The 27,661-nt window shown below is 36.1% G+C and overlaps 2 protein-coding genes across 9 annotated transcripts in view; both read right to left on the minus strand.

Annotated features, from left to right (window-relative positions):
* The window catches only part of LOC101739469 (uncharacterized), a 31,060-nt gene extending 16,705 nt beyond the window's left edge, over positions 1–14,355 (minus strand). For 2 of the 7 annotated variants that reach the window (XM_062670488.1, XM_038013369.2), the window contains exons 1-3: positions 8,274–8,545; positions 8,144–8,200; positions 4,462–4,623 (exon numbers count right to left, since the gene is read on the minus strand). In XM_062670488.1, coding sequence (XP_062526472.1) covers positions 4,462–4,623; positions 8,144–8,191 — 210 coding nt within the window. In that variant the 5' untranslated portion in view covers positions 8,192–8,200; positions 8,274–8,545. Of the gene's footprint in view, positions 1–4,461; positions 4,624–8,143; positions 8,201–8,273; positions 8,546–13,274; positions 13,578–13,827 lie in introns of those variants that run through there. The other 5 variants (XM_038013368.2, XM_062670486.1, XM_038013367.2 and 2 more) reach the window with 5 other exon arrangements.
* Positions 14,356–20,497: 6,142 nt separating this feature from the next.
* Positions 20,498–26,701, minus strand: Cjhbp (cytosolic juvenile hormone binding protein 36 kDa subunit). Of its 2 annotated transcripts, NM_001044203.1 has the most exon segments (5): positions 20,501–21,608; positions 23,495–23,650; positions 25,674–25,939; positions 26,080–26,129; positions 26,389–26,623. In NM_001044203.1, coding segments are annotated over 5 exon segments (855 nt in total). In that variant the 5' UTR covers positions 26,479–26,623; the 3' UTR covers positions 20,501–21,315.
* Positions 26,702–27,661: the final 960 nt, after the last annotated feature.

Below are 27,661 nucleotides of genomic sequence, written 5' to 3' on the forward strand. Positions count from 1 at the left end.
GCTTTGCGGCAATAAACATTGAAGTCGATGAAAATGTCGTTACAATACAAAGTTTGAAGTTGTGAAAATGGCGTTGCCCAATGAGTTTCTCGCCGGATCTTCTCAGTGGATCGCATTTCGGATTCTCTTGCTAGGGCTAATGTTAGCAACACTCCGGTTTCAGCCCCGTGAGCTCACCTACATGGTAGGGCGAAGCTGACATAGCCTCTCAAGGCTATCAGCATAGGTAGGAAAAAAAAAAGAACGCTACATAGAAATAGGCTTGTGTTTACTTTTTTGGTCAGAACGATTTCTTCGTATCTAGTCATATTATCTTGCACGCATCTTATAAACTTCATTTAATATTATATATTATTATGTTTTTAAGCAGCTTCTGAACTGTAAGTAATTAACATAAATCTTATAAAAACACCATAAATATTCGTTACAGTTTTAAAATTCAAATCTGAAGTTTTTAACTTGATTCGGACACATAATTTTAATTTAAACACATTAAAAACTGTAATTTTATGTTTTTTTTTCTGTACACTTGTCGTTCCGTTAATCAAAATGAGCTAAATGTTTTGGAATCTTAATAGTTCCGGTTGTTCCGGAAAAATTTCAAAAGGTTTAAATTTAAAGTTTGAATGAATCGTCAAAGTCATGTCAGTCAATCGTCATGAAATCGTCAAAGACTAAATGTGAGAGCTATGTTATTAATGGCAATAAAAAAACATATATAAGGTTGCGCTACCGTACCGTTCGTTGAGGTTGATCTAAGAAGTATCTTGAGCTTCTCTTAATTATGAAAAAAAAAACTGAAAAGCATTGTACCTAAAAATTACATAAAGACTAAACATAAATAGCATATGTTTTTTTTTTTTTTTTTATTGCCCTTGTAGGTAGACGAGCATACGGCCCACCTGATGGTGAGTGGTTACCGTCGCCCATGGACTCCAGCAATGCCAGGGGCAGAGCCAAGCCGCTGCGTACCGCAAACCTATCTTCATCGTATTTGCGTAGTAAAGTCATTTTCATAAGAAACTTACGTTCCTGTCTAAATTAAACTGTTTGTTACACAAAATCCATCGTACAAAATAACGAACATGAAGATTTTATGGTGCATAAATCAGAATTGCTTTTGAAGTTTGCGAGATGTTTGGATCGAAACAGCGAATATTGCAACAGCAATGCATTTCATGAGAGACGACCACTAAACATTAATGTTCACAATTCTCAAATTCATTTAATGTAATATTATATTTATATCAAAATACAGTTTAGCTTCGTAAAACTATAGCACAAATTGAGTTGCTCTTATAAAGGGAAACAACATTTAAAGCTATTGCTTCACCACTATTTTTATATCTTTTTATATTTTAATATTTCAAAAACGCTTTTTATATTTCTACTGTTCTAATATTCGAAATTATATTTATGTCATCTAAAGATGAATGTTATAAATAACATATTGACCTCTTTTAAGATTAATCGTATAGAGGTTACATTCATATAAGCGAATATGTTGAATGAAACGAATGCGAGATATTTCTGTTCCGCTTGGCGGGAAACACGAGCCGGGAGCTTGTGAAAAACGCAGGTGAAGTGTTAGGCCAATATAATATTTATAAATAGTCTAAAGAAATTAGACAGATCTCTGTTTTAGATGCATTCGAAACTCGTGTTACATCTAAAATCTAAGTCTGTCTTTCGTGAAACTGGTTGCAGGTGTCAACGCTGCCAGTACAGTCACGGAGTTGCGCTGATATATTCTGAAAATCATGTACGCAATCACCAAGTGCTTATATGGTGCTTCACAAGGGATCTTTTTAGGAAGCTTAGTGTGGCGCAGCGAGCTATGGAGAGGACTATGCTTGGTATTTCTCTACGAGATCGAATCAGAAATGAGGAGATCCGTAGAAGAACCAAAGTTGCTGACATAGCCCGTAGGATTAGCAAGCTGAAGTGGCAGTGGGCAGGTCACATAGCGCGAAGATCGGACGGCCGATGGGGCAGAAAGATCCTCGAGTGGAGACCACGTACTGGCAAACGCAGTGTGGGACGGCCACCTACCAGATGGACCGACGACCTGGTGAAAATTGCTGGGTCACGTTGGATGCAGGTGGCAACGGACCGGTCGCACTGGACATCAGTTGGAGAGGCCTATGTTCAGCAGTGGACAGTAGACAGACTGAGATGATGATGATGATGATGTACGCAATGTGATGAGTGTTCAAGAGTGCTCACGGCAGGCAGCGAACAACAGCGTGCTTGGTCGTTTGCTTGTCTATCATAAACTAAGATATCTCATTTTGAAATCGTCAAAATAATTCATAAGCTTTGACGGGGTTTAGATTGTGATTACAAAATAAACGTGAATTATTTAAGTGTATTTAAAATAATTCGTTAGTTTACAATTTTATGCTGAACTTATAACAGCTTATTGTTTATTGAACTTAGACACACAAAAAAAATTACATTAATTTTATTTATTGTCTAGTAAAGGCTTTTTCTGTTTTTTTTTTTAACTAGGTTTGCTGGTGACAGATCTTGTTTGTAATGCCTTGCGAGTAAGTTGTATCATCCTGCCCATTTCTGTGCCGCGTTATCATTTAAGAGATGGAAAAGGTGTTAAAGAAACCGTCAAAACTCCGAGCATTCACGTTCTGTTTGTGTGTAGAGTCCGGGTAACCACTTAACACTAGGCAGTCCGTGAGCTCGTTCAACCTTGAAAAAAGATCGTTTCAAACCTGCTGATGGAGCATGAAATAACAAAAGAGAGATGCATTTGTAATTTTTATGACCTCACCGCTTTTAACCTACAGTCTTAAATTGAGGTCAGATAATAGAGTGACTGTTAATTAGGAGGCACGCACATGCAATCGAGCTGTTCTCGGGCTACTAAGGTGTCTTCATCATATTGTCGTATCTAAATCTCTGCATAATACCTATAGATAAGAGATCTAGATCTCTCTAAGACTAATGTTATTGGTAATAAACAATACAAAGTTTTAATAAAAAAGAAAACCAACTTTAATAAAATAAAAGGAGAAATCATCAAAGCCGAAGTCAAAAAATGATATATTCGCAGGAACACTCAAAAGCTCAGGTCAAAGCTTGAAAAATGTTCAATTGAAACGAGAAAACATGAGAAGGATAAGATTCTAAATAACAAAAGTATCATCAAAATCGAATCACCTATAATAAAGCTCTGAGGTAAACATTAAAATACAGTTGAATTGAAAACGTCCTCCTTTTTTGAAGTCGGGTAGATCTATCCATGGTTCACACTAAGTTTGTGAGAAAGTGATTTTGAAGTAGGTACTGACGTGAAGTCTCGAGAAGGTAACTTAAAAGAGCGGGTGACGATTTTCAAACACTGAACATTGATAAAAAATTGAAGTCTTAATTTCCGAAATTTTCTTGGCAATAATTTTCTGCTAGATTTCTCTTTCGTCTTTTTTATTTAAGCTGGGGAATCTGTTTACGGTTACCCGGCCGAGAGGGGTAACAGACCGGGTTATGTCGGACTCCGGCGCCTCCAGAGAAGAAGAGGGGAAAGAGGAAGACCAAAGTCCTCCTCTTCTTCCAATTCCCACCAGGAGACTATCCGTCTTCTTATCTACTTGAACGACAAATAGATTTTTAACCAATGGAATGGACCACCAATATTTAAGGTGCTTAATCTACATATTAAATTATCGCAACGGAATCGAATACCGGTAAAGCTTATTAAGCCCTCCCTCCACAACTAATCTTTAACTGAGGCATGAAAAGGTATCTAACTTCTCAGTACCATGTTTTGCCACAGATAGGCTTTGACTGTTGAACGAAATCGTGTTACTAATGGAATACATCCTATGTGATACTTTAATGAAGGATTGAAAAGGTATTTCTTTCTTTTTTAGAATTGAAGGATTACTGGCAGCCCAGAGGCCTTTCCAGTATAGGACAGATGGGCGAGCAAAGGCTCAGCCAGGAGGGGTGGGGTTTGCTAACAGTTGCCCGAGCGCCTCCGAAGGAGACCTAACAACTTTTTTTCCTACCTATGCTGATAGCCTTGAGAGGCTATTTCAGCTTCTCCTTGGCGTGTAGCTGAGCTCACAGGGCTCAAACCGGGAGTGTTGCTAGCACTGGCCCTAGCAAGAGCATTGCTTGCAGAATCTACCACCGGATCGGAAACGCGACTTACTGAGAAGATCCGGCGAGAAACTCAGTGGGCTGTGCCTGAGGGTTAATTTACTCGTCGAGCCCTTCGTCGCAAGCGACGGGTTCGACGAGGACGGTGACTGGTGCTTGAGGTACCTAAAAGCACCGTTAATGGATCGGGAGGATCCGTAATGATGTGCTTAGGGCGACGTCGACTGTTTACCATTCAGTCCATCGAATCGGGTATGGACCACCGGATCGGATATGATCCACTAGATCGGATATGCCTAGCAAGTGAAGAGCAGCTGCTTCTTAATAAAAGTGTTTATTTACCTTATCGAAGGCGAGGGGTCGGTGTCGAGGTACGTCAGCGAGTTCCATGGCGTCTGCGGGGCGGGGCTGGGACAGCGGGCGCGGGGGCTGCGCTAGCCGACCTCCATGGGCGTCTGCCGTCGGGGCCGCATGCCGCTCGCGCCCGCGCTGTGCCCCCGACACCTGAGCACCACCACCGACCAAACATTATCTTATAATAATCTTTTTTTTTTCTTTTTTTATAAATAAATATTTACTAACAATCACACCATATTAACTGATTCCGTGCTAAGTTCGTAAAGAACTTGTGTTACAGGTACCAGATAACGGAAATAAATGTAAGATTTTTATTATACACATATATTTATTTAATATACATCCATAGCCCTGGAAAAGACATTTTTTTATAATTATCATACAAATATCTTTGGCGGGATTCGAACCCGCGACCACCTTGTGTGGTGACCATGTCACTTACCTCTACACGAGACGGCCGCTAATAATCTATAATAATATATTATATGCGTGAAGCAAAAACTTTTTACCCTTTTTACGAAAACTGCGCGGACGGAGGAATATGAAATTTCCCTCACTTATAGAGAATATAGAAAAGGAGTGCAAAATGCTAATTTATATACGAGTATTAATACGTGAAGCAAAAACTTTTTACCCCTTTTTACGAAAACTGCGCGGACGGAGGAGTATGACATATCCCTCACTTAAAGAGAATATAGAAAAGGAGTGGAGAATGCTGATAATTTTATAAATTATGCATTCAAAATATATAAAATCAATAAAAAAAGTCATTACGCATACTACCATGTATTTGACAGACACACACATATATACTCTTTTGTTTATTGTGAAAGTCTGTGGTCAAATTGAAAATAGATTAATATTTTTTGTTTTTAATATTATTTGTGTATTGGAGTCTTGGCGAAATCTGTGATTAAAGAAGTATAGTCTTTGACAATAGAATCATAATAATATTCACACTTATAATTTCATATAATTATAGTGGAATTTCGACTACTGGGGGACCACTAGTAATAATAATAAAATAATTTATTGCCTTTCACACAGATTTATATCTTATCTCAGTGTTTTAAAAAAATATTGTTCTACATTATCTATATAGATAGATTTTTTGATGCGTCTATTAATAAAGAAAACAGTAGTGTGACAGCAAGGATTAGACAAGTGCACTTCCAAAATATATAAATTTGTTTTTTAGTTAACGGGTGTCGGGTTTTTTCTTTTAATTATACTCAATCGGCACGAGTTAAACCGGACGACCTAACCTTAGCTCTTCATTAGGAATCAATTATAACGTAGTGATTTATAGAATATGCTTCAATTACATCAGCCACAGGTCAAGAGCGGAAATAAAATTATTAAATTGTCTGGATATTTACTCTCATGAATGAATCGAACAATAGGAAGATTATAATTTAATAACTAGTGGTCCCGCAGTAGTCGAAATTCGACTATAATTAATTGTAATTATAAGTTTGAACATTATTATGGTTATATTGTCAAAGACTATTATACTTCTTTATTCACAGATTTCGCCAAGACTACACTATAGACAAATAATATTAAAGATAAACAATATTAACCTATTTTCAATTTGACCACAGACTTTAAGCATTAACTAAAGTTTGACAATAACAAAGAAATATATATGTACATGTGTGTGTGTGTGTGTCAAATACATGGCAGTGTGTGTAATGTTTTCTTTATTGATTTAATGTATCTTTTATGCATTATTTTTAAAAAATATTAGCATTGTGCACTCCTTCTCTATATTCTCTATAAGTGTTGGAAATTTCATACTCCTCCGTCCGCGCAATTTCCGTAAAAAGGGATACAAAGTTTTTGCTTCACGTATGAAACATACAGTGGTGTTATCTGGAAATCAAAACATCGCTTTTTAAGATTATACAAAACTAAATTCTATGGAGCCATAAAAATATTTATTATGTATATATACTTCAACTCTAATAAAAAAAAGCAACTGTTCAAAAATAATTAAAAATTAGTACTTGAATTTTGCAATTTAATTCGGCTCCGAAGTAAAAAAAAAATTTTTTTTGTTGTTGCTTAAATGGGTGGACGATCTCACAGCCCACCTGGTGTTAAGTGGTTACTGGAGCCCATAGGCATCCACAACGTAAATGCGCCACCCACCTTGAGATATAAGTTCTAAGGTCTCAAGTATAGTTACAACGGCTGCCCCATCCTTCAAACCGAAACGCATTACTGCTTCACGGCAGAAATAGGCAGAACTAAAACAAAAATGTTAACCGCTCTCCTTACAACAGACTTCATTTATTAGTGTTTACAATTCGCCATGCCTTACCAAGCGCGTAATCATTAATAAAATTATGCAACACACAACTATATTGTACTTAAATAATTCATAGATACGAAATTAGCCTTCATCAGGTGTACGTCGAATAACACCTGTGATCGGGTGAGATCAGCACGTAATGACCAACATCATTATGTACAAAGTATTACGGAAATGTTACATCTAAGTCCAGTGATCTCATACGCATAATTATAGAGGATTTTAGTACGTTTTCACGAGCGTCGTGCTTTTTATTCTAGCTGTGTCTGTTCCAAAATAATTGAACGACTTATTAAAATTAAAAAGACAACGAATTATTTTACTACAAATCATTCTTCACGTTTTTCTCGGTGAATATTTCTTGCAGTTAAATGTATCATTAGGATAGATCCAATACTTTTTTCAAGTTAATTGTTTTATTGTTGTGACGGGTGGACAGGCTCACGGTCCACCTGATGTTAAGTGGTCACCGGAGCCCACAGGTATCAATCTAGTTAATGTCGCTATCCACCTTGAGACATGAGTTTCAGTTAAATTTGGTTCAGTTTATCAGTACAACGACTGCCCCACCCTTCAAATCGAAACGCATTACTGCTCCACGGTAGAAATAAACAGGGCGGTAGTACCTACCCGTGCTGGCTCTCAAGACCCCCTACCACCAGTAGTAACGCAAATTATAATTTTCGCAGGTTTTATTTTTATGATTAACATTTGACATAATATTTTGATTTGTTGATAATTTGAACAGTTGACACAATATTTAGATTTGTTTAGATAAATCAATCATTTATTCAGCTTCTGTATAAAACCTTTGGAATTCTATTTATTTTTCTTGTGAACTCAAGCTCTTCGCTATTTTCTTTCGTTAAGTATTTAATGTTAATTTAGTATTATCTAATCCAAGAAGTGATCGCGTCGTTATACATTAAAACAGATTAGAATGTGAATAGTTGAAATCACGGATGACCTTGTCCATTTTGTTTTATGATAAATAGTGTTTTATCATAAAGTGTAATTAAATTAAATGTTTGTGGGTCGTCACGATTATTCCCATTGAACAGTACAATCGCTAAATTAGACATGAAAATATGAGGATCGCGTGATATCGTGAAATAACTAAACTTGCATAAATATCTCTATAGAGCTATGTTTTACGAAGTTTCATTTTGGATTTATTAATTTAGCTTTGACTTTAATACTCTGACAGCGTAATACAACGTCATTGATACTCTATTTTGTAAAACTAATAATTTTATTCAATGAATATGTCATGATGCATTTTACCGTATTCGATAAATATTATGATGAATCGTAATTTCAATGTCGGAGCAACTATTTAATTTTCAATACCTTTGCAAGCCATGCCGGTGAATTCACAAACTCGTCTATTGATGTCATTTTAGGTTTCTGAAAATTATATTATATTATAGAATATTAAGCCAATTGCGTTTTTATCATAACTAAACAACGTTTAACGTACCGGACATAAACTTTACCCGTATCTAGCGTCGTACTGTGTGCGTCACAATGATAAATCTCATTGAGGCGACGTAAGTAAACACACGCGTCAATCGAACTCATTCAAACTCTCATTTCAATAGTAAACTAATACAAAATGCACTTATGGAAATATTATATTTTTGATGTACAAGTATTTTGAAGCAATCTAACACTGTTGCGTGATGTAGGTAGGTAGTTAATCGAAGAATTTTTACCGACCGGCTTGTCAGCGCTCACAACATTCTCTGAAAACACAGATAACGCGGCGCTCGCTAAAATCTTCTCGTATCGTAAATTTCAGAGTCATAGGGGTATTTAGGGAGGCTTAGGCACCTTAAGATAAGTGAGATAAGTAGTCCGCGCCGTGCCATAGAAGCACCCTGAATGGATAATAGTTTAGAACGTTACGTGACGTAATTACTGTACTCAAACCACAATTTCCTTAGTGTACTATAAGCGGTTATGGAAATAAACGGTTAAACAACCTACATACATAGCATTTTACGGTGCAGATAAATAGTTAGACACGTAACGTGTCGGTGGCCTGCGTGTATAAGCATAATAAATAATTATTCCCTCTGTGAATTGTTGTTGAAGTAACGCACCGGGTTTATTATTATAGTTTTAGGAAAGTACAAAATTAACAATGTGCGTTTTGATTGATGGGTGTCGGTTAAGCTGGTTCCAGTTAAATTTGGAATGGCCTTCGGGGGGCAACAGAGCGCGACGCTGCCGTTGTGGATTGTCCTTCCCGTAAATAGTACACCCGACGAATGAAGCCCAAACGATATTAAAATTATTTAGAGCGCCTACTCACATTTCGTGGTCGTTGAAAAGTAATTGAAAATTTTAATTACCGATTACTTCGGTTTATAGCATGGGCCGTGGCGCCATAGTGAAAATAAACAATTTTATTACGTAAACATAATAATATTTAAATTTTTAATGCAGCGTCTTGTCTGTCTGTTCGTGGTTTATGGGTTTTAAATTAATTAGTTGTCTAAGTCTCTGTTACTCTACTAGCCAATTATCTGTCCCTTCTAGTAGTATCTTAATAGTACCCTTCAGCTTTTTTAATTGTCATTCAAATCAAATCAAATCAAAAATTTTTATTCAACATAAATGAAAGTACATACTTGTTGAACGTCAAAAAAACTACCGCCAATTCACAAGAACTAGCCTCCGTCCTGAGAAGAATTGGCAAGAAACTCAGCGGGCATGTCTTTTTTTTTTTACATATGAAATTATTATTTATTTATTTTTTAATATTAGATTATTTTTTTAAATATGAATTTTTTACAATGAGTAATATAACGTAACAATTACTACAATATTGAAATGCCTGGAGCGAGCAACTCATTCCCACTTTGTGCAATCTTCTAGATAATCATGTTCGTACCTAGTAACGGATTCCAACCTGCTTCTTTCTGCCGCAAAGCAATCGTGTGATCCGCTTCGAAGAGACGGGCAGCCGTCGAAGCGATTTTAGTTTTCCCAGGAGTGGAGTACCAATTCTATTCAGATTTCAAACTTATGCCTCGTGGTGGACTTTTGAACTACCTCTAAACGATAATTCGCTTTGTTGTCCTGGTGATCTTGAAAGGACAAAGTGATCAAAATTTTCTATTGACATCATTCTTTCCAACATGTCCAGATGTTTTGTGAAGTTGTAAGTTTCTGTTATTTTATGTAAAAAATAAGTAAATTAATGAATTTGTAGTTTTAACATAACGTTGGAATGAGGTTCTGATTCCGGTGATAAATTTCTTCTTTTAAATGTATTTTTATGTTTTTTACTATTAGTTATTAGCTTATTGGGTAAAGTGCGTTGTGTGTGATATATATATGCTGCAATAATCGGAAAATTTATATGGATTTTGAAAATGTTATAAGAGAAACATATTTCGGATTTCGTTAATGCAACCAAATTATTATTACGCATATTACCCAAAGTTTTCTATAACTAACTCTTTTAACCTCTATCTAAAGCACTCAATTAATTGGTCATTTGCACCACAACGTTTTAAGTGGTAGCTGATTAACAATAAATATAACCTTCTCAAAGTAATTCAACACTATTTATTCCCCCATAAATAAAACTCAACGCGAGCGAAGCTCCTAAGAAACCCATAAATGTATTGTAATTAATAACTGTATATAGTTCGACGCTTAAGTAAACAGTGATATTTACAAAATATATTTTATATTTGTTTGACATAAAATCGCGTCTGACGATTGACCTACTGATGATTAAACGTAATAAAAATTTATCCCGTATAACCGATTGGGACTCGTAAACAGATTATAAAACTGTTTGCACACATGATTGCTGTGGATAGGTCTTCTTTAATAGTCATTTACAATTGAATACAATCCTAAAAAACGTTTTCTTAGCAATTAACAATTAATAAGTAAACGAGTTACGATTCACTTTTCCAATCTATGACCCGGGGCGCTGGGTCGAAGTTATAATGGAAATCGAATGACTATCCTGCCTATCAAAGCGGAACGCGCGGCTATTTCTGTGAAGCAATAGTCAGACCTGTAGTATCACGTATGGACGGCTAAATAGTCAAGCTTAATAAAATAGTCAAATAGCTTCAAGAGGCCACAGTAGGCTACTCGTATCTTCGATAGACGAGCTCACGTTAGTCTAATGTTAATTGCTCGTCGGAATAATACGATCATGATCGTCCGCATATAATAGCAATAATAAAAGCGAAATTAAACCGTAAAAACAGTTTTAATTATGTCTATGTCTCGCGAAAACCGAAGAAAACAACATAATCGCTTCTTTAACTGTTTATAAAACTTATTTTATACTACAGATTGTTGTTCAAAGAACGTGTTGATAAATTTTCTTTAAGTGGAAACATATTGTATCACATTATGAGTAGCCTGTTAGGTTGTCAAATGATACGGAAATACAATCCTGATTTTCTCGGCCCTATTTTCTTAGCGTTCACTCATAGTAGTTTATTCACGTTATTTACCACTAAATCATATAAATAATATGTTTAAAATTCACAACTAATAACGTTTGAATGTTTTTAGCATTGAAATTGTAAGTTCGAATCTTTGCGTCACAACACTATTAAATTGGTATAAAACAACATTATATGAATAACACTTTAAAAAAGCGATCACTTTTTTCTTTAATTTACATAAAATAATGTTAAAGATACATTTAAATATATTAAAAGCGAGACGAATATATTAAAAGTGAGACACGAATTTTCTTCCAGCTGACCAAATCCGCAACGGACATAAGACGGGTTAAATGTGTCAAACCGACCGTAAACCTAGTTTTGTTTGTGGCACGCCTATAATCTAAGCCCTGATCTATTTTTAGAATGCAACTATGTAAAAGAAATTCAATTGTACTAGTCCTCACTCGAGTCTGTCAGAAAATAATACAAAAAAATAATAATTAAAATAAGATTAGTACTTAATTTCGTTTTTATATGTAACTGATTGATAAAATATATATTTTTTTCATCTCATCAATCAGTCAAATTTTTTATTTTATTTTATTGCTTTTGTTCATTGCTATTTCTTATGAGGTTACCATAGCTCGTAATAAGCAATGTCTGGATCAGAAACGTAAATATATTTATACCTTATAAGTAGTATAATACTATGTTTTTTTGCTAGTTGTGAATATTGTGCGCTATGCGAGGGTTAACCCGATTATTTCCGCTAGCGTCTATGAGTTCCGGTTTGAAGGCTAGGAGAGAACGGTATTCAATATAATGATTGAGGTTTAGACTTCGTGTCCCAGTTAGAGCACTGGCGCTCACGTTGTGGCATCTGTGGGGTGCGGCGAAACCAGGTGAGACGTCGAGGGGCTTATCTGACCAACTACGGAAACCATGAAATTAATAACAATTAATTATATAAATATATTGAGTTCGTAAAATTATATTAAGGTGGTGGTTATTCGTAACTGTGTCACGTTCAGTGCTTGCAACGAGCGTCGATGACCATGAGGAGCAACCTTGTCTGATTCAAAGACAAAAAACCATTAAGTACTTTTATACTATACTGAGACCTTAGAACTTATATCTCAAGGTGGGTGGCGCATTTACATTGTAGATGTCTATGGGCTCCAGTAACCACTTAACACCAGGTGGGCTGTGAGCTCGTCAACCCATCTAAGCAATAAAAAAAAATACGTATAGTGTTTTTTATAGTGTTTAGTTGATTATTCAGATGAGATGAGATGAGTTTTTGTCTTAATGTATGTAGTTTTATTCATTTGTTCCTTCGGGAATAACAAATAAAAAAATCTTTTTTTCTTTACCTATTCCCTGGTAGTCTAAGGGAATATTCCAGCTTAGCGACGTCGAAAAAAAAAACACTATACCGATATAATTAGAATATTTTTCTTAATATACTTCCGATACTTAACAATTTACGACAAGGCTAAAGACGAGAACAGAATTCACAATAAAATATACAATTGTAAGTATATTCTTAGTACTGTATACTAAATTCAAAGCGAGTGCCAATTGCTGGCACTGTAGGAAAACGTAGTCCTATCTTCCGTTTTACAATTGGGCCCCTACGAAAGATAATATAATACAAACGCTAGTACCAACCCACGTTGTTGTCGTGAGTATCCGTCAAGCGCAGTGGAGTGGAATCCACCTTTGTGTCTACAAACTATATCGATCAAAACACTTCGATGAAGCTAGACTATCTATCGTACTGTATTATTAAAGTTATTAATGGTTTTGTTAAGTTACTGGTGGTTAAGTTTTTTTTTTTTTGTAATAGGCAAGTACGTTGATTTTATTTAAAGTCAATATTAAACGTAATTAAACACAAAACATTGTTATTTAAAAAACAACAAAAAAATTAAACGTTGTCCTAAAACCTGTCCGTTGTACTGAAGAAATAAATCTTAACATAAAGCATAATAGTAGTTTTGTACAGTTAAAAAAGCGCATTAAATATTTAACATAAAGGTAAGCAATACCTCGTATTTGGGTGGTTTTCCTACAACTCCGCATAGTGAGAGCCGCCTGACCAATGATACTTCTCGGTCCATGAGCACGGCCGCGATTCCAACGACAGAATGTCCTACTACACCTAGAGTTCTTATGATGGAACATCAACACTCAGATAATTAACACTGATTACCGTTAACTCGACCTCTGCAGCGTTCCATATCCACAACATCAACGAATTGAAACGATTTTTATGCGGACTCTTCGTAGAGCTAAATTTCAGCTAATTTCGCCTCTAATAGGTACATAAGAATATACTAAGATAAAAAAAACTGTAGCAAAATAACAAAAGTAAGCATGATAGCTAGATAAAACTCAAGGCCTGTAAGGGTGTTTGTTATAATGAAGGTATCGAGGTAGCGAACGCCTGCTCGTAAGACGCTCCACTCCACCATTATGTAACACCCGCACACCGCCACCAGACACCTTTGTAGTCAAAACTAAAAAGCTTCTAAACAAACATTCTTAGTTTTAAGCGTTTACTTTTACTGTAACTAATTGAAATCTTCGGAAATGACTAACCGACAGAGCATCGGAGCAGTCGGACGCGCAACACACGACCGTCGGTTACCGGTTGACACGAAGAAGGAAGAATCCGATCAGAAAGAGTCCAGATATTCAGAAATGTCGTGACGAACCGCGACAGATTCCGGCCGGATTATAGCAAATGTTTTCGTACGTGATAACGTTACCTATGTATCGTCACGAACATAGAGCGGACGGCGGATGGATATCGCGGGACACGGAAACTCGCGCGCGTTACCGTCGAGAACAAAGCTCACTCCGACACCTCGATAGACTGGAGCAGATTGGGACGTAGTCGGGAGACCGACTCGCAAGAGTTTAGGTGACGGCGTGAGACCGCAGGCGCGGTTGTCGGGAGTCGGGCGCGGTCGTTGGCTGCAGTCAGCGGTCGCGTCGCGGCGCGGCCATGACGGCGGCGCGGCAGGCGACGACGACTCGCGCACTGCCGAGTGCCGCTGCGAGCCGCGCCCGCCGCCACGCGTCCCGGGCTCGCGCACGCGCCTTTCTCGACCTCCCGGCTCCACCGACCGAATTGATCAGCCGGATCCTCGATTGCAATGAAATTTATGACAGGTCGTAGATCTATTATCGATGCGAAACCATTGAAGCAGCCGCTGATAATTGGAGACTCCTTCGATAAATGCACGGATTTCATTATTGGAAGTGGCTTCTCGATTTTTTTACAATTTTAATATAACATATATAATTAAGGTTCGATGTAGATCACTGACGGAATTTTGATAGAGTTTATCGAGCGCCGTTATTATATAAAATGTAGAACATCATGTAGGTACCTACTAGTGCACTCTAATAACTATAATTTATTTAAAATAGACCGAATATAAATCTAATTTTTTTAATGGATTTTAGTAAACGAACGAAACGAACACGCTTAAACTATTCGGTACCGCGCAGTCTTTTAATGTAAATCCGTTATCTTTGGACACGCTATGCGAACATGGATTTTAATTATTCATGAGTAATGTGCATAAAATACTACGAATGTCGATATACGAAATTATTCCTTAAGATCCACAATAGAATTATCTGATAATTTTTAAAAGCTGTTGTGAAACGGCGAATATTATATAAAATTTTAATGCTCATTCGAGAAATTCAGCTACGGTCCGCTGTGAACAGGAATCTTGTACAATAGAAATCACAGACTGGCATACATACTTATATGTGCGGAAATATATTCATAATTAGATGTTAAGAACCTAAAAACAATAAAGAGCTTGTAAGTCACACAAATGTTTTCTAGAAAAAAGAAAAATCAAACTCACGAAAGTCGATTCAAACGGATCCGATTAGCCAACGAATCAGTAAGCTTTAATGACATACCTATTTAATTTCTAACATATTGTTTATATTTTCTTCTATATCGTTATCATCGCTTGCTTAGACAAGTTCTAAACTATAATTTTCCTAACAAATTGATTCATTAAAATTCTATATCTGTCTTTTCCCAGTCTTCTTGAATGCCTCAGACAAAAGCAGACCTGTGAGGGATTTTATTTGGTCTGCACAATGCGTGAATGATCGATCGTGTGGTCTTTTCCCATCGACTACGCATACTATATTTTCTAGGTTATTTGGATTTCTACCAGCGACGTATCCAGAGAGACTCGCTAGTAGTAGAAGGTTGAAAGTCTTGTTGTTATATATTATTTCACGGATGACTGATGAATTAGTTCTGCGATCGGCCCGTATAATTTGTAACATGAGTATCCACCACCACATATCAAAGGCGTCGATTTTAATTATATCAGTATTTCTGAGAGACCAAGATTCTGCATAAATACACGAATGGAGGGAAGACCAACATGGGTACAAATCTCACCTTTGTTTTGGGGAATATGTTTTGCTCTTTCGGGACCCGAGAGATTATTGTCATTGCTAATTACGTCATTTGAATCCTTCTACAAATTTTTCTGTCACTGAGATCTTAACCATTTATTATAGAGCCGATATATCGAATTAGTATTGGTAAACAAATTCCAGCGGGTTCATATACCAGCTCTACCTAACATACGTTTTTTCGTTATTTAAATTGTAGCCTAAAGGCCACGTCACTCCACACTAGATAAAATTAAGTCAACTCTTTCTATGAACATGCGAATGGAGTTTTGTAGTCAGAATGTCAAATGTTACTTATCTTTCGACATAACCGAAACACCACCTTCCCATCCATCTAAAGCTCTTCTTAATTTAAATACAATGCATCCTTGGCTAGTGTCTGGCCTGAAGGGCATAGACAGTATGTTTTATTTATTTGTTATATAAGGTTATGAACTATGCCATGTGCTATAATATTTATAGAGGTTTGCTGCCAGTACGGTTATGTGTCCGGGATACTCTCATTGCTACTATTATGATCTGTGTAACAATCTGTTTCCACATAAGTACTAAATTGCGACCTCGGTTGGAATCTCAGGCCGCTATTGGTTCTATACAATAGAACCTTGCTGTTGTGCGACTTTAAACTCACAAGTCTGTAGTTTAAATATGAGTTTGAAAAACCCTTGTTGTTGTGAAGTGGTCTAAATATATATTTTTGTCAGTTGTTTATCCATTGAACTTTTTCCATGTCATTGCAGATTTTCAGAGTAGGTATATGCCTCAATGTCAATCTCTACCTTAAGCTTGAGATCTTCAGGAAAAATACTGTCGTTGCCGTCTGATTTATTGGGATTCGGTTTCTGTGAAGCAAATTTGATTTCAGATTTTAGCTGATAGTGAATTCGAATACAAACCAGCTCGTAGGCGGGTAAAACAAAGAAATGAAACATGCAAACATATTATGTGTATTTAAAATACCTTTATGTTATACTTTTTAGCTAGTATTTTTAACGTAGTCGGGTTTTTTGTTTACCTTTATAATTTATTGGATTACCCGCGGTTTCGCTCGGGTATTCAAAGAAATGTGCCTTTCTTCTCAAAATTTTTATCTAATTTTTCTAAAAATAAAAAAAACCGTTTCCCGCATGAACGAGATGTTTTCGGGATAAAAGATAGCCTATGGCACTTTCCTGACCTAAAACTATCACTTTCAAATAAAACATATCGATCCGTTATTTCGTTTCGACGTGAAAGGACACACAAACAAACTTTCACATTTATAATATTATTACGGATATGGATCTTTATATAAATCATCTCATCTCAACATCTTTATATAAATAGGCAAAAACAAAATAGTTCAGTACCGGTCTGTCAACTGATTTCCTGTTTTTGTTTGGTGGTTATTGACCTATAACGTAGTGATTACTTGCTCAGTGCTATTGACAAGTTTACAGTTGTAATTTTTTTTAAAGTTTAGGTTTTTATTTAGGTAGACAGCATCTACATGCCGCGTACTTTGCGCATTTGGTCGCGCAGGTCGCTAAAACAAAAAGCGTGTCTCATTCAAGAGGTCGCGGGTCCAAGACGGGCCAATTATAAATATGTTTTCAACTTTTCTAGAGTCTCTTCAGAGCTCAAAAATACTATTCTTGCACTCATTTATTGCAGATTGAAGAATGCACGTTTTGCTAAGGAACTATAAGTGTAATAGGTAATTGCCATAAGGGGGACAATTTGTATTATATATTGACTGATCAATTTCATTAATTTATCAGAAATTTTATGCTACTGTAACTGTAAGTGCAGTAATTGCCATAAGAGGGACAAATTGTATTATATATTAATTGATCGATTTCATTAATTTATCAGAAAATTTGAAAATCCTAGACCAATAAACCGTCATATTATTGTCAACAAACGGACAATATTTATCTATCTACTTTAGTGAAAGCTTTTGATCGCCTCGTTTGGCTCGGGGCTAGTGACCCTGAATACCGTACCTCGGTTTGAACCGTAGGAGTCACATCGGCGTTCCATAAAACGATCTTCAAGAATCTGAAAGATCGGAAAGAATTCAGGCTGAGCTCCGTGTTCACGTCCTCCTCCCATGGTGAAGCCACCATAGCTCCTCACCCCTCCAGGCTACTGGAAGACTGGTAGGCTAAAAAACAGTAAGAGACTACCACGCAGCCGTTTTTTAATTACCGAAAAATGCTTCATGGAATTTGACTTAACATGAATATACTTTGAAGGGCGGGGCAGCCGTTGTAACTATACTGAAATCATAGAGCTGATATCTCAAGGTGGGTGGCGCATTTACGTCGTAGACGTCCATGGGCTCCAGTAACCACTTAACAACCAGGTGGGCTGTGAGCTCGTCCACCCATCTAAGCAATAAATAAAAAATTATGATCTAAAAATTTTTAACGCTAAACGATTCTGAGTGGGCAATGAAACCGTCTATAAGCCAGCGAACATGCGATATTGTAGTTTCGCTATATATTTATGATCGATCGGTAAGTCATTCGCCTCGACAGTCACTTCCGATGTCGTTCACATTGGGTTTTGTACTTAAGACGTTTTTGTTTGATCGATATTTTTCACGCAAACCTTTTTTATTGCACTGTGGCTACCGGACCATACACGTTACAAGAGAAATCTGTAAGCCTCGTTTTGTGTTCACACACACCGAGAGATGAGTAGAGTAGAGAGAGTACCTAATTTTGGAAATTTTATAAATTTTCCATGTTGTAATTTTTAGTGCAACTCGTTCGTGAGCACGTACTAAGTAAGAAAAAAAGATGTTCGCCTGCGGGATTTGAACACCGGCATTGTCTCATCGGTTCATACAACTACACTTCCGTCTTATCTTTTAGGCCACGGCGACTTCAAATCTTTATACGAGTATCAACACAAATACAGCTTAGTTAGCGACAATCAGCATTTATCGAAAAATTCTAGTTCGAAGTGATTTAACTTTGATTTTTATAAACGATAATCTATAATTGTTTTAAGATAGGCATTCGGTTCTAAAACTGAGCGAGCTTGATACATTTAAATTCGATATCGTCCATGTCATGTTCGTACAGGCGTTTACAGAAATGCCTACTCATTCCCCTTGTATTATAATATATCGATTGAACACTTTTCTTGTGTCGGTGGCAGGTCTCTTCTTTTTTTTTATGCCCTTGTAGGCACACGCGCATACGGCCCACCTGATGGTGAGTGGTTACCGTCTCCCATGGACTTCAGCAATGCCAGGGGCAGAGCCATGCCACTGCCTACCGCTTAAAAGTTATCTATAAGTTATATAAGTAATCTATTATTAAGTTCAAATTATAACCAGAACAGAAGATCTGTTTGTTTTAAACGATTTTTTTAAGTCATATTTTTTTTTATACTTCTGCAGACAGCTTTGAGAGGCCATTTCAGCTTCGGAGTGTTGTTAACACTGGCCCTAGCAAGAGCAGTGCTTCGCAGAATCCACCAGCAGATCGGAAACGCGACCTACTGAGAAGATCCAGCGAGAAACTCCGTGGGCTGTGTCTATGGGTTAATTCACTCGTCGAGCCCTTCGTCGCCAGCGACGGGTTGGACGAGGACGGTGACCGGTGCTTGTGGTACCTAAAAGCACCGTTAATGGATCGGGAGGATCCCTAATGACGTGTTTAGGGCGACGTCGACTGTTTACCATTCCTTCAACAGGATCGGATATGTACATCAAATAAAATAGTAACAGAGCTATATTTTTTGAAGGCTGTTTAGTAAAAGTTTATTAACCGAACATTTACATTAGCCATTAAATAGACCTGATGCTGCGTTATAGAAGAGTTGTATTAAGAAATAAACACCTGAAATGAGCTGCCTTGAATTTTTTATGCCTCAAAACTGTATGATATCATTACTGTAATATTATAGTATCACCCACATGATTCTTTTCTTACATGAGAAGAAAAGCCGATCTAGACTTGGCCTATTGGCAAAAATAATAGAATTAAAATATTAATTGCCGTTTTAACGTAGTGGTATCTCTAATTAAATTAAAATAATAGCGGGCCAATATTCGTGATTAAATTTTTACGCAAATATTTCTGACTTTCATTGGTTTTTAATTTTATACTGTTTTCAAAATAAATACAATTTTGAGGACTTCATTGTCAATTGATATCTCAAATTAAAAATAAAGTCCGCAGATATTTGATTAATTTCGGTAATGTGTTCCACAGATAATATATTAGATGTGTTCTGACACGTTTGATAGGAAACAACAATAACTCGCTATGTAAATGCAACGTTTCATGAAAATACGCCTTACGAAATGAGCGTTTTTTTTTTGTTTTATGGATTTCGTTCTAGAAGCTTCTACTTTAAAAATAAACCGCGTCGAAGATCGGGTACTAAATTAAATAAGGCTGAATCAAAAGTAATAATCGAAAACATTAGTTTTCAAACAAGCGAGGTACTTGTATTTGTTTTGTAAATATTTTACCCGCAACACCGATCCAAAGATTTGATGATAATAAAGCTCTCAAGAGAAAAAATATATTTAGGTATATAATTTTAGGAATTTTTGATAAAATCTGGACGTTTCGTGATAAACGAATACTCTATGTTAATATCGAAAATGAAAACCTTGAGGGACTGAATCCAGGCCAAATACCGGTACCATGCCTTGAAGAAGTTAAATCATAGAAACGGTAGCATAATTATTTGTCGATCACATTACACATTACATTTTAAGCTTGAATGTTTTGTGTGTATTGCTGTTGGTGTGTCTAAATAAATAAATAATAAATAAAAAATTACATCGAAAAAAAAACCCTTGAAGATATAAGAAAATTTATTTATATAAATATCAAATTAACGTGAGCAACTTTTTTTTATAATAATCTAATGATTTAACAAACATAAATATTTTAAAGCACAGCAAACATTTAAAACATTTGGAATGTAGCAAGATTTAGTAAAAATATTTTTTTTTTTAATTAATTTAAAAATTGGTACGTACTTTATTTTGACTTTCAATTAGAAAGTCTATTACCGCCGAAATCGAATAAATAATTTATTAACATGTATTTGAATCTTAGTACCTAATATTAAAATACAAATTTATTTCTTTCGAAGGAAAAAAAAAACGACTATCACAATGCGTACATATGTAATAAATATAATATTAGGCAATCGTGGATTGTCCAAATTTAACATCGATCGTGTTAATTTCGAAAAAAACATTCGAAATTATAAGTTTATTGCTAAATTCAAAAGATACTATTCGATGATTATCGTTTCCAAACAAGCTACAATAACATCGACAAAATATTTTCTAAAAACCGAAACTTTTCCCGCTTGTACACAGGAAAAACCTATAAATATTACTACGGTTATTACTTACTACTTAAGAATTTGTAATGATTAAATTTGTGACCTGAAGCTATTCACTATTCAAGCGACGGTTAAAATTAGACAACACGACAACTGTTTATTAATAAATACTATTCATAAAAAGTGATTCGATAAAATTAATATAACTCATTCCTATTCTCGCGGAGGATATATTTCCAAAGAGTTATTACGAGTTCGAACTTAATATCTAGGTTAGTAGTAGTACCCATGCCCGATATTTTAAAGCATAATTAAATTTTATGCTCTGGACTTGTCTGATTTTATGAACTTATCGAGTTCGGCGTCGCTGGAGGGGTCTACTTGTGACAGTTGTCTGAAGCTCTCATCGTCAACGAAGCATATCTCATGACCGTCGGGGTCAGCTAAGATGATGACCCTCACGGTAGCCTTGCCGGGCGTATCCAACGATATGAGGGGAGTGAGGATAGTCTCGTTTGCGTCTTGGATCTTCTTGTCTATGACCGGCTGCTCGTCGAATGGACACGAGAATGCTATGCGCCCGTATGCCTTTGCGCGGTTTATTGGTTCACCTGAAAAAAAAAAGAATGTCATTGTAATTTTTATTCCTAAATACGGTCATTTTAGAAGAGGAGCTAGGCTGTGCTCCTGGATTTTGAAATCCACGAGCGACGGTGAATACTTACCACCAGGAGTATGCGAGTCTGACTACAACGACAACAATGGAAAGGGCAGGTAGTCCCTGATATTATAATTAACCGATAATTTTTTTCCTACCTATGCTGGTAGCCTTGAGAGGCTATTTCAGCGTCGCCCTAATGTAGGTGAACTCACGGGGCTCAAACCTGACGACGTTGCTAACACGAGCCCCAGCAAGAGCCGTGCTTCGCAGAATCTACCACCGGATTTCAAACGAGACCCATTTAGAAGATCCGGCGATAAACTCTATGTATAACAGGCTGTGTCTATGGGTTAATTTACTCGTCGAGCCCTTTGTCACAAGCGACGGGTTCGACGAGAACGATGACCGGTGAACCGCTAATAGTCGGACACTAATCGTAAGGAAAATCTTCTCATCTGTCTGTTGAACATAATGATTGCCCAAAAAATAACCCTATTCGAGTTATTTCTCAGACACGTACTTTAAATGTAGGTGAATTACGCATGACACATGGATATTAAAAAAAAAAAGAAGGAAATTGTGTCATACGAACGCATCACGTGAAGTTGTAGAGTTCGCTGAAGTTCAATAGCCGACAAGAACTCGATGCACTTGACCTTGCACGCATCCAGCTTGTGAATCAGACATTAACCACGGCGCTACTAAATCCATCAAGACATTTGACATTCTAAGTGGCTAGATAATATTTGTCGCGAACCAAGGAACACGCACCCGTCACGCATTTCAACTTAAAAATTACATCGTCATGCAAATCACTCGTGTAACAGCCTACGTTGAGCTGCCTATATTCATATTCGAATTGTTTATACTCTATTGTCATATACTCTAAGATTGTCTGTTACTTTTCAGCTGTACTTATTAAATTTAATTAAAACATGCCTAATTATATATATATATATATATATATATATATATATATATATTTTGCATAGATGGGTGAACGAGTTCACAGCCAACCTGGTGTTAAGTGGTTACCGGAGCCCATAGACATCTAGAACGTAAATGCCGCTACCCACCTTGAGATATGAGTTTTAAGGTCTCAGTATAGTTACAACGGCTGCCTCACCCTTCAAACCGAAACGCATTACTGCTTCACGGCAGAAATAGGCGGGGTGGTGGTACCTAACCGTGCGGACTCAAGACAAGAGGTCCTACCACCAGTAATAGTATATAAATTTAAATAAAAGTAGGTAAGTACATAAATCTATTTGTTTTTTCCTACCAATGCTGATAGCCTTGAGAGGCTATTTCTAGTAGATGTAGTAGCTATTAGTAGATGAGTTCACGGGGCTCACCTATTTCACCCTAATATGTAGGTGAGCTCACGGGGCTCAAACCAGAAGTGATAAATCTATAATATTTTACCAATCTTATTGAGGGTTATGTGATTAATATTTTTAACATAATAAATACAAATTTTACAAAATATACAATTTCCTATAGGATATTACAACGTAATGTATTTTTTGTGTGGTAAATCTTGATATGAATACATAGATATATATCTACATGTTTTTGTTTACAATAAAATCGACGCGCGACTCATGTTTGAAAGTTTTATCTAATCATACTTCTCTGGAAAAAAAACATTTGAAACAAAGTAGCGGATAAAATTACAAACGTCATTGTTGAGTTACATATCAATTATAGCACTTTAATATTATTAACTAATGGTTCTGGCGTAGATGAGTTCCTAACTTCAGCAGTTAGAGTAAAGTTATATTACTACAGTCCATTGTTATCATGTTAATTGTTGCAGAGTAAAAATTAACTAACCAATATCAACAAGTTCCAATTTAGCTTGATCATCACTATAGCCTAGTAATGCAGTTTTGTCAGTTTTTTCATAGAGTTTCAAAGTCAGTAGACCGTTCCAATAGGCTATTGATTTTGCTAAGTTTGAACTCGCCAATGAAACTTTGACAACGGGATCTGTAAACAGAAAAAAAATAATCATAAAAAGTTCTCAGTTTAAATAATATGCTTTTTAAAATATAACGCGACTAATGTAATGCGTAGAATGTATTTTTGTAATTACCATATATAAATTCATGGACATTTTTGTATTAATAGAATAATTTTGTTGTCGTGATTTAAAGTATAAGACGTCCGGTGCATTCGTATTCAGTGATGCACCGGTGTTGGAGTCCCGCAGGCAGGTACAGATTTTCCTAATGAAATACGTACGTAACAAATGTTCACGATTGACTTTCACGGTGAAGGAATAACATCGCTTAATAAAACTCAAACCCACAAAATAATAATTAGCGTAGTTGCTGGTGGTAGGACTGCGTTTGAGTCCGCACGACCACCACCCTGCCCGTTTCTGCCGTGAAGCAGTGATATGTTGCGGTTTGACGGATGGAGCAGCCAACTGAGACCTTTCGAACTCATATCTCAATGTGGCTGGCGGCATTTACGTTGTTGATGTCTATGGGCTCCGGTAAGCGCTTAACACCAGGTGGGCTGTGAGCTCGTCCACCATCTATGCAATAAATAAATAAAAACTGTTATGGTTACACAATATAATAGAAGTTAAATTTCATTACTGTTGCATAGAGCTAAAACAAAATGATCCTTAGAAAATCATATCTAAACATAGTGCTCCTTAATCTTTATTATGTTTATATTATGAATATAGTAAAGTTGAAATCACTCACAAATCACATGACAGATATTACTTGGTAACTCACATATCTTTTGATAAAGATCATCATAGGCTTAAAATTTTATTTATCAAGCATAGATGGTCTATAGATAGCATTTTATCAATTGTAATTGTTGTATTTATATTAGTGATGATATACGACAATTTATGAGTATAATTGGGCACTTGGCTGTTTATTGAAAATAGGACAAAGAAGTATGTGATGAAATTAAATACATGTACTGAAGAAAGATTTGAACTTTTTCATATCTAAAGGGTTTCAACTTTCTACATTCTATTTCGACACTACTAAGTGGGTTCTCATATTGGAATTGTATTCCTTTTGGAAATCATATCACTGTACAAAATTGTGCGCTCTCTGCCTAATGTGAAATTAAAAACTTAGCTTCCTTACTTTTTAATAGAATTTAATGTTATTTTCGCTAAATGTATAAAGTTGCATTTGGCTTTTTTATGAGACTATAAATGCCTTAGTCAACACACAGATGTATGAAGTCTTGTAAATGTAGCAACTATGTTGATAACACATTTTTATTGTACTAAATCTCAACTCTAAGGTAAGGCAGGTTAAGATAGATAGGTAAGGTAAATCTAAGGTTATGAGAATTCAAAACAAGAAAAATTTATGTAATAACATTTTATAGGATTCCAGTCCAGAACTAATGCCTTTTTTGTTCAAGGACACCACTAAATAGGTCGTAGTTACAAAATTGCCATTGATTGGTGGATTATTAAGTTTTTCTAAAATCGTGTTTGTAAAGTGAAACATACATGAGGATACTTGTGATTGATAGTCTGTTAAAATCACAAAGGTATATTGGTCTGTGTTGATTCAATATTCTATATTAAAAATATAGAATGCTCCTTTAGATTGAATAGCCTGAATATACTGTTTTTCTGTATTTCTTACATTCACCTATACTGTAAGTCTGAATTCTAAAGGTACTATAGTAGAATTATTTTATCTGTGCAGTTTGGGTCATAAAACATAGCCTGGCTAGGGCAGTGATAATGTTGCGCAGGTGCAACGCCATTATCGTTAAAAACAAATCAGTCATCGAAGGCAGGTACAGGAGAATCTAATTATATATTATATCTATGGTAATTTATTTGTCATAAGCATGCCAATACCAGACTTATTTTAGCTTCATTAAATGAAAAAAAAAGAATTAAGTAACCTAAAAAGATTCTAATTAATAAAGAGCTTCACTCTTTTAATAATAAGTTTCAGTCTCTTTTACTTTCAAAATTGTAAATAAATAAAAGGTAAAAAATATAATATTATACCTTTATCAACTGGTTGGGGCTTGTCTACAATATAGAATTTGTAACCACCAGGAGCCTCAACATACTTCAGACCATTATGTTCTTTAATTGGCCAGTTGTTAGTCTGCGCCCTCTTCAGACTCTCACTTGACTGTACTGTGATGCCAAGGAAATCATTTCCTTGTTCGTAATGCGTTACACCATAGTTGTAGGTCAGTTCAACAACAAAATGTGTATCTTCAGGGCCATATCCAACCATGGTTTTGCTCCATCGGTTTGCATAAGGTCTGGAAGTATAATTTAATTTTAATTATATTTAGAAATCTGGGATTTCATTAAATACAATTCCTTGAGATAAATAAAGCAAATAGTGTTTATTAATAAAATAAGTATTTTGACAGATTAACAATATTATTTATGAACTCACCCATTGCAAGCTGCCTCGCATCCTTCACTAAACTCTTCATGGCGGAGAACCTGTAATGTATTAATTAATTTTGTTAAAAATAGTTACATTCATTTTACAAAAGCCAAACGCATTAATGTTTGGGTAGTCATTAAATCAGAACATAAATTCATCAATTCGTCTCACTGAATAAATAGTAGGTTAAAACACCGGTTGTCAGTGTTGTCACGTAGTTGTCTCGTTCTTGTCGCAGTGGCCTTGATAAGTGATCGTAAAAAATCAGCGTTAAGTACGAGTACTCAATAGAAAATTTATTCAATCTTACTTTACCTTCATTCCGAGGATTTCCCTATAAAATTTTGCTGTTAAAGTCCTATCTGCGACTTTAAATACGAAATGAAGAGCACGACCGCTAACCATTTTGCTATTTAACAACTTTGAGCTTATGACTTTAGTTCAGAATTGAGTGATCTATGTAATGATAAACTGTGTATGTAGTTTGTGTGATTATTCAAACGGTGAATAATTATAAATTTATAACGAAGTCGAAACAACTATTTTCAACAATGTACAGCGGCACAATAAAAATTATTGATACAGCGGTTATACAGTGCACATCATACTTATAGAAACGTCAAATGTCAACTTGACAAGAATCATCGCCTAAGCTGCGTTTAATGGAATTCATATCTTTTGTACTCTTGGCTGTGCTCAAAGAAGTATAGTTTCTACTATTTTACAATACTTCTCTTGCAAAACGTTAGTGCTTTGAAATTAGGATTGTGTGTGTAATCAATATTTCATCAATGTATCTCTCTTTGTCTTTCTCTTTCTTCCTATAATTAAAAGGCACATTCCCGCATGAAAATAACGATGGAATCGATTAGCCCAGTGAGTTTCTCGCCGGTTCTTTTCAGTGGGTCGCGTTTCCGTTCCGGTGGTAGATTCTGTGGAGCACTGCTCTTGTTAGGGTTCGTGTTAGCAACGTCGTCAGGTTGTTAGGTCAGGAGCTCACCTACTTGATAAGGCTATGCTGAAGTGGTCTCTCAAGACCATCTGTTTATAAACAGGTAAATTCATAGACAAAGTTTTTATTTTTTATTGCTTAGATAGGTGGACGAGCTCACAGCCCACCTGATGTTAAGTGGTTACTGGAGCCCATAGACATCCACAACGTAAATGCACCACCCACCTTGAGATATAAGTTTTAAGTCTCGAGTATAGTTACAACGGCTGCCCCAGCCTTCAAACCGAAACGCACTACTGCTTTACGGCAGAAATAGGCATGGTGGTGGTACCCATCCGCGCGGACTCACAAGAAGTCCTGTCACCAGTAATTACGCAAATTATAATTTTGCGGGTTTTATTTTTATTACACGATGGTATTCCTTCACCGTGGAAGTCAATCGTGAACAATTGTTAAGTACGTATTTCATTAGAAAAATTGGTGCCCGCCTGAGATTCGAACAGCGGTGCATCACTCAACACGAATGCACCGGATGTCTTATCCGTCAGGCCACGACGACTTCAAATTCTCTAACCGTAGTTTAGGATGATAGGAAAGGATTGTTTCTAGGAAATCAGGATACTGTTTTCCCTAAAA

This window comes from Bombyx mori, chromosome 10, assembly GCF_030269925.1.
Source record: "Bombyx mori chromosome 10, ASM3026992v2".
NCBI classification, from domain to species: domain Eukaryota; kingdom Metazoa; phylum Arthropoda; class Insecta; order Lepidoptera; family Bombycidae; genus Bombyx; species Bombyx mori.

Bases quoted from the DNA above. Each gene is read 5' to 3' on its own strand.
- Cjhbp (XM_062670354.1), bottom strand. From the start codon at position 26,478: ATGGTTAGCGGTCGTGCTCTTCATTTCGTATTTAAAGTCGCAGATAGG. The intron at 26,130-26,388 runs GTAAAGTAAGAT...AATACATTACAG, and splicing joins GGGAAATCCTCGGAATGAAG to GTTCTCCGCCATGAAGAGTT. The intron at 21,609-25,673 runs GTATAATATTAT...TTTTTTTTTCAG, and splicing joins GCCCCAACCAGTTGATAAAG to GTGAACCAATAAACCGCGCA.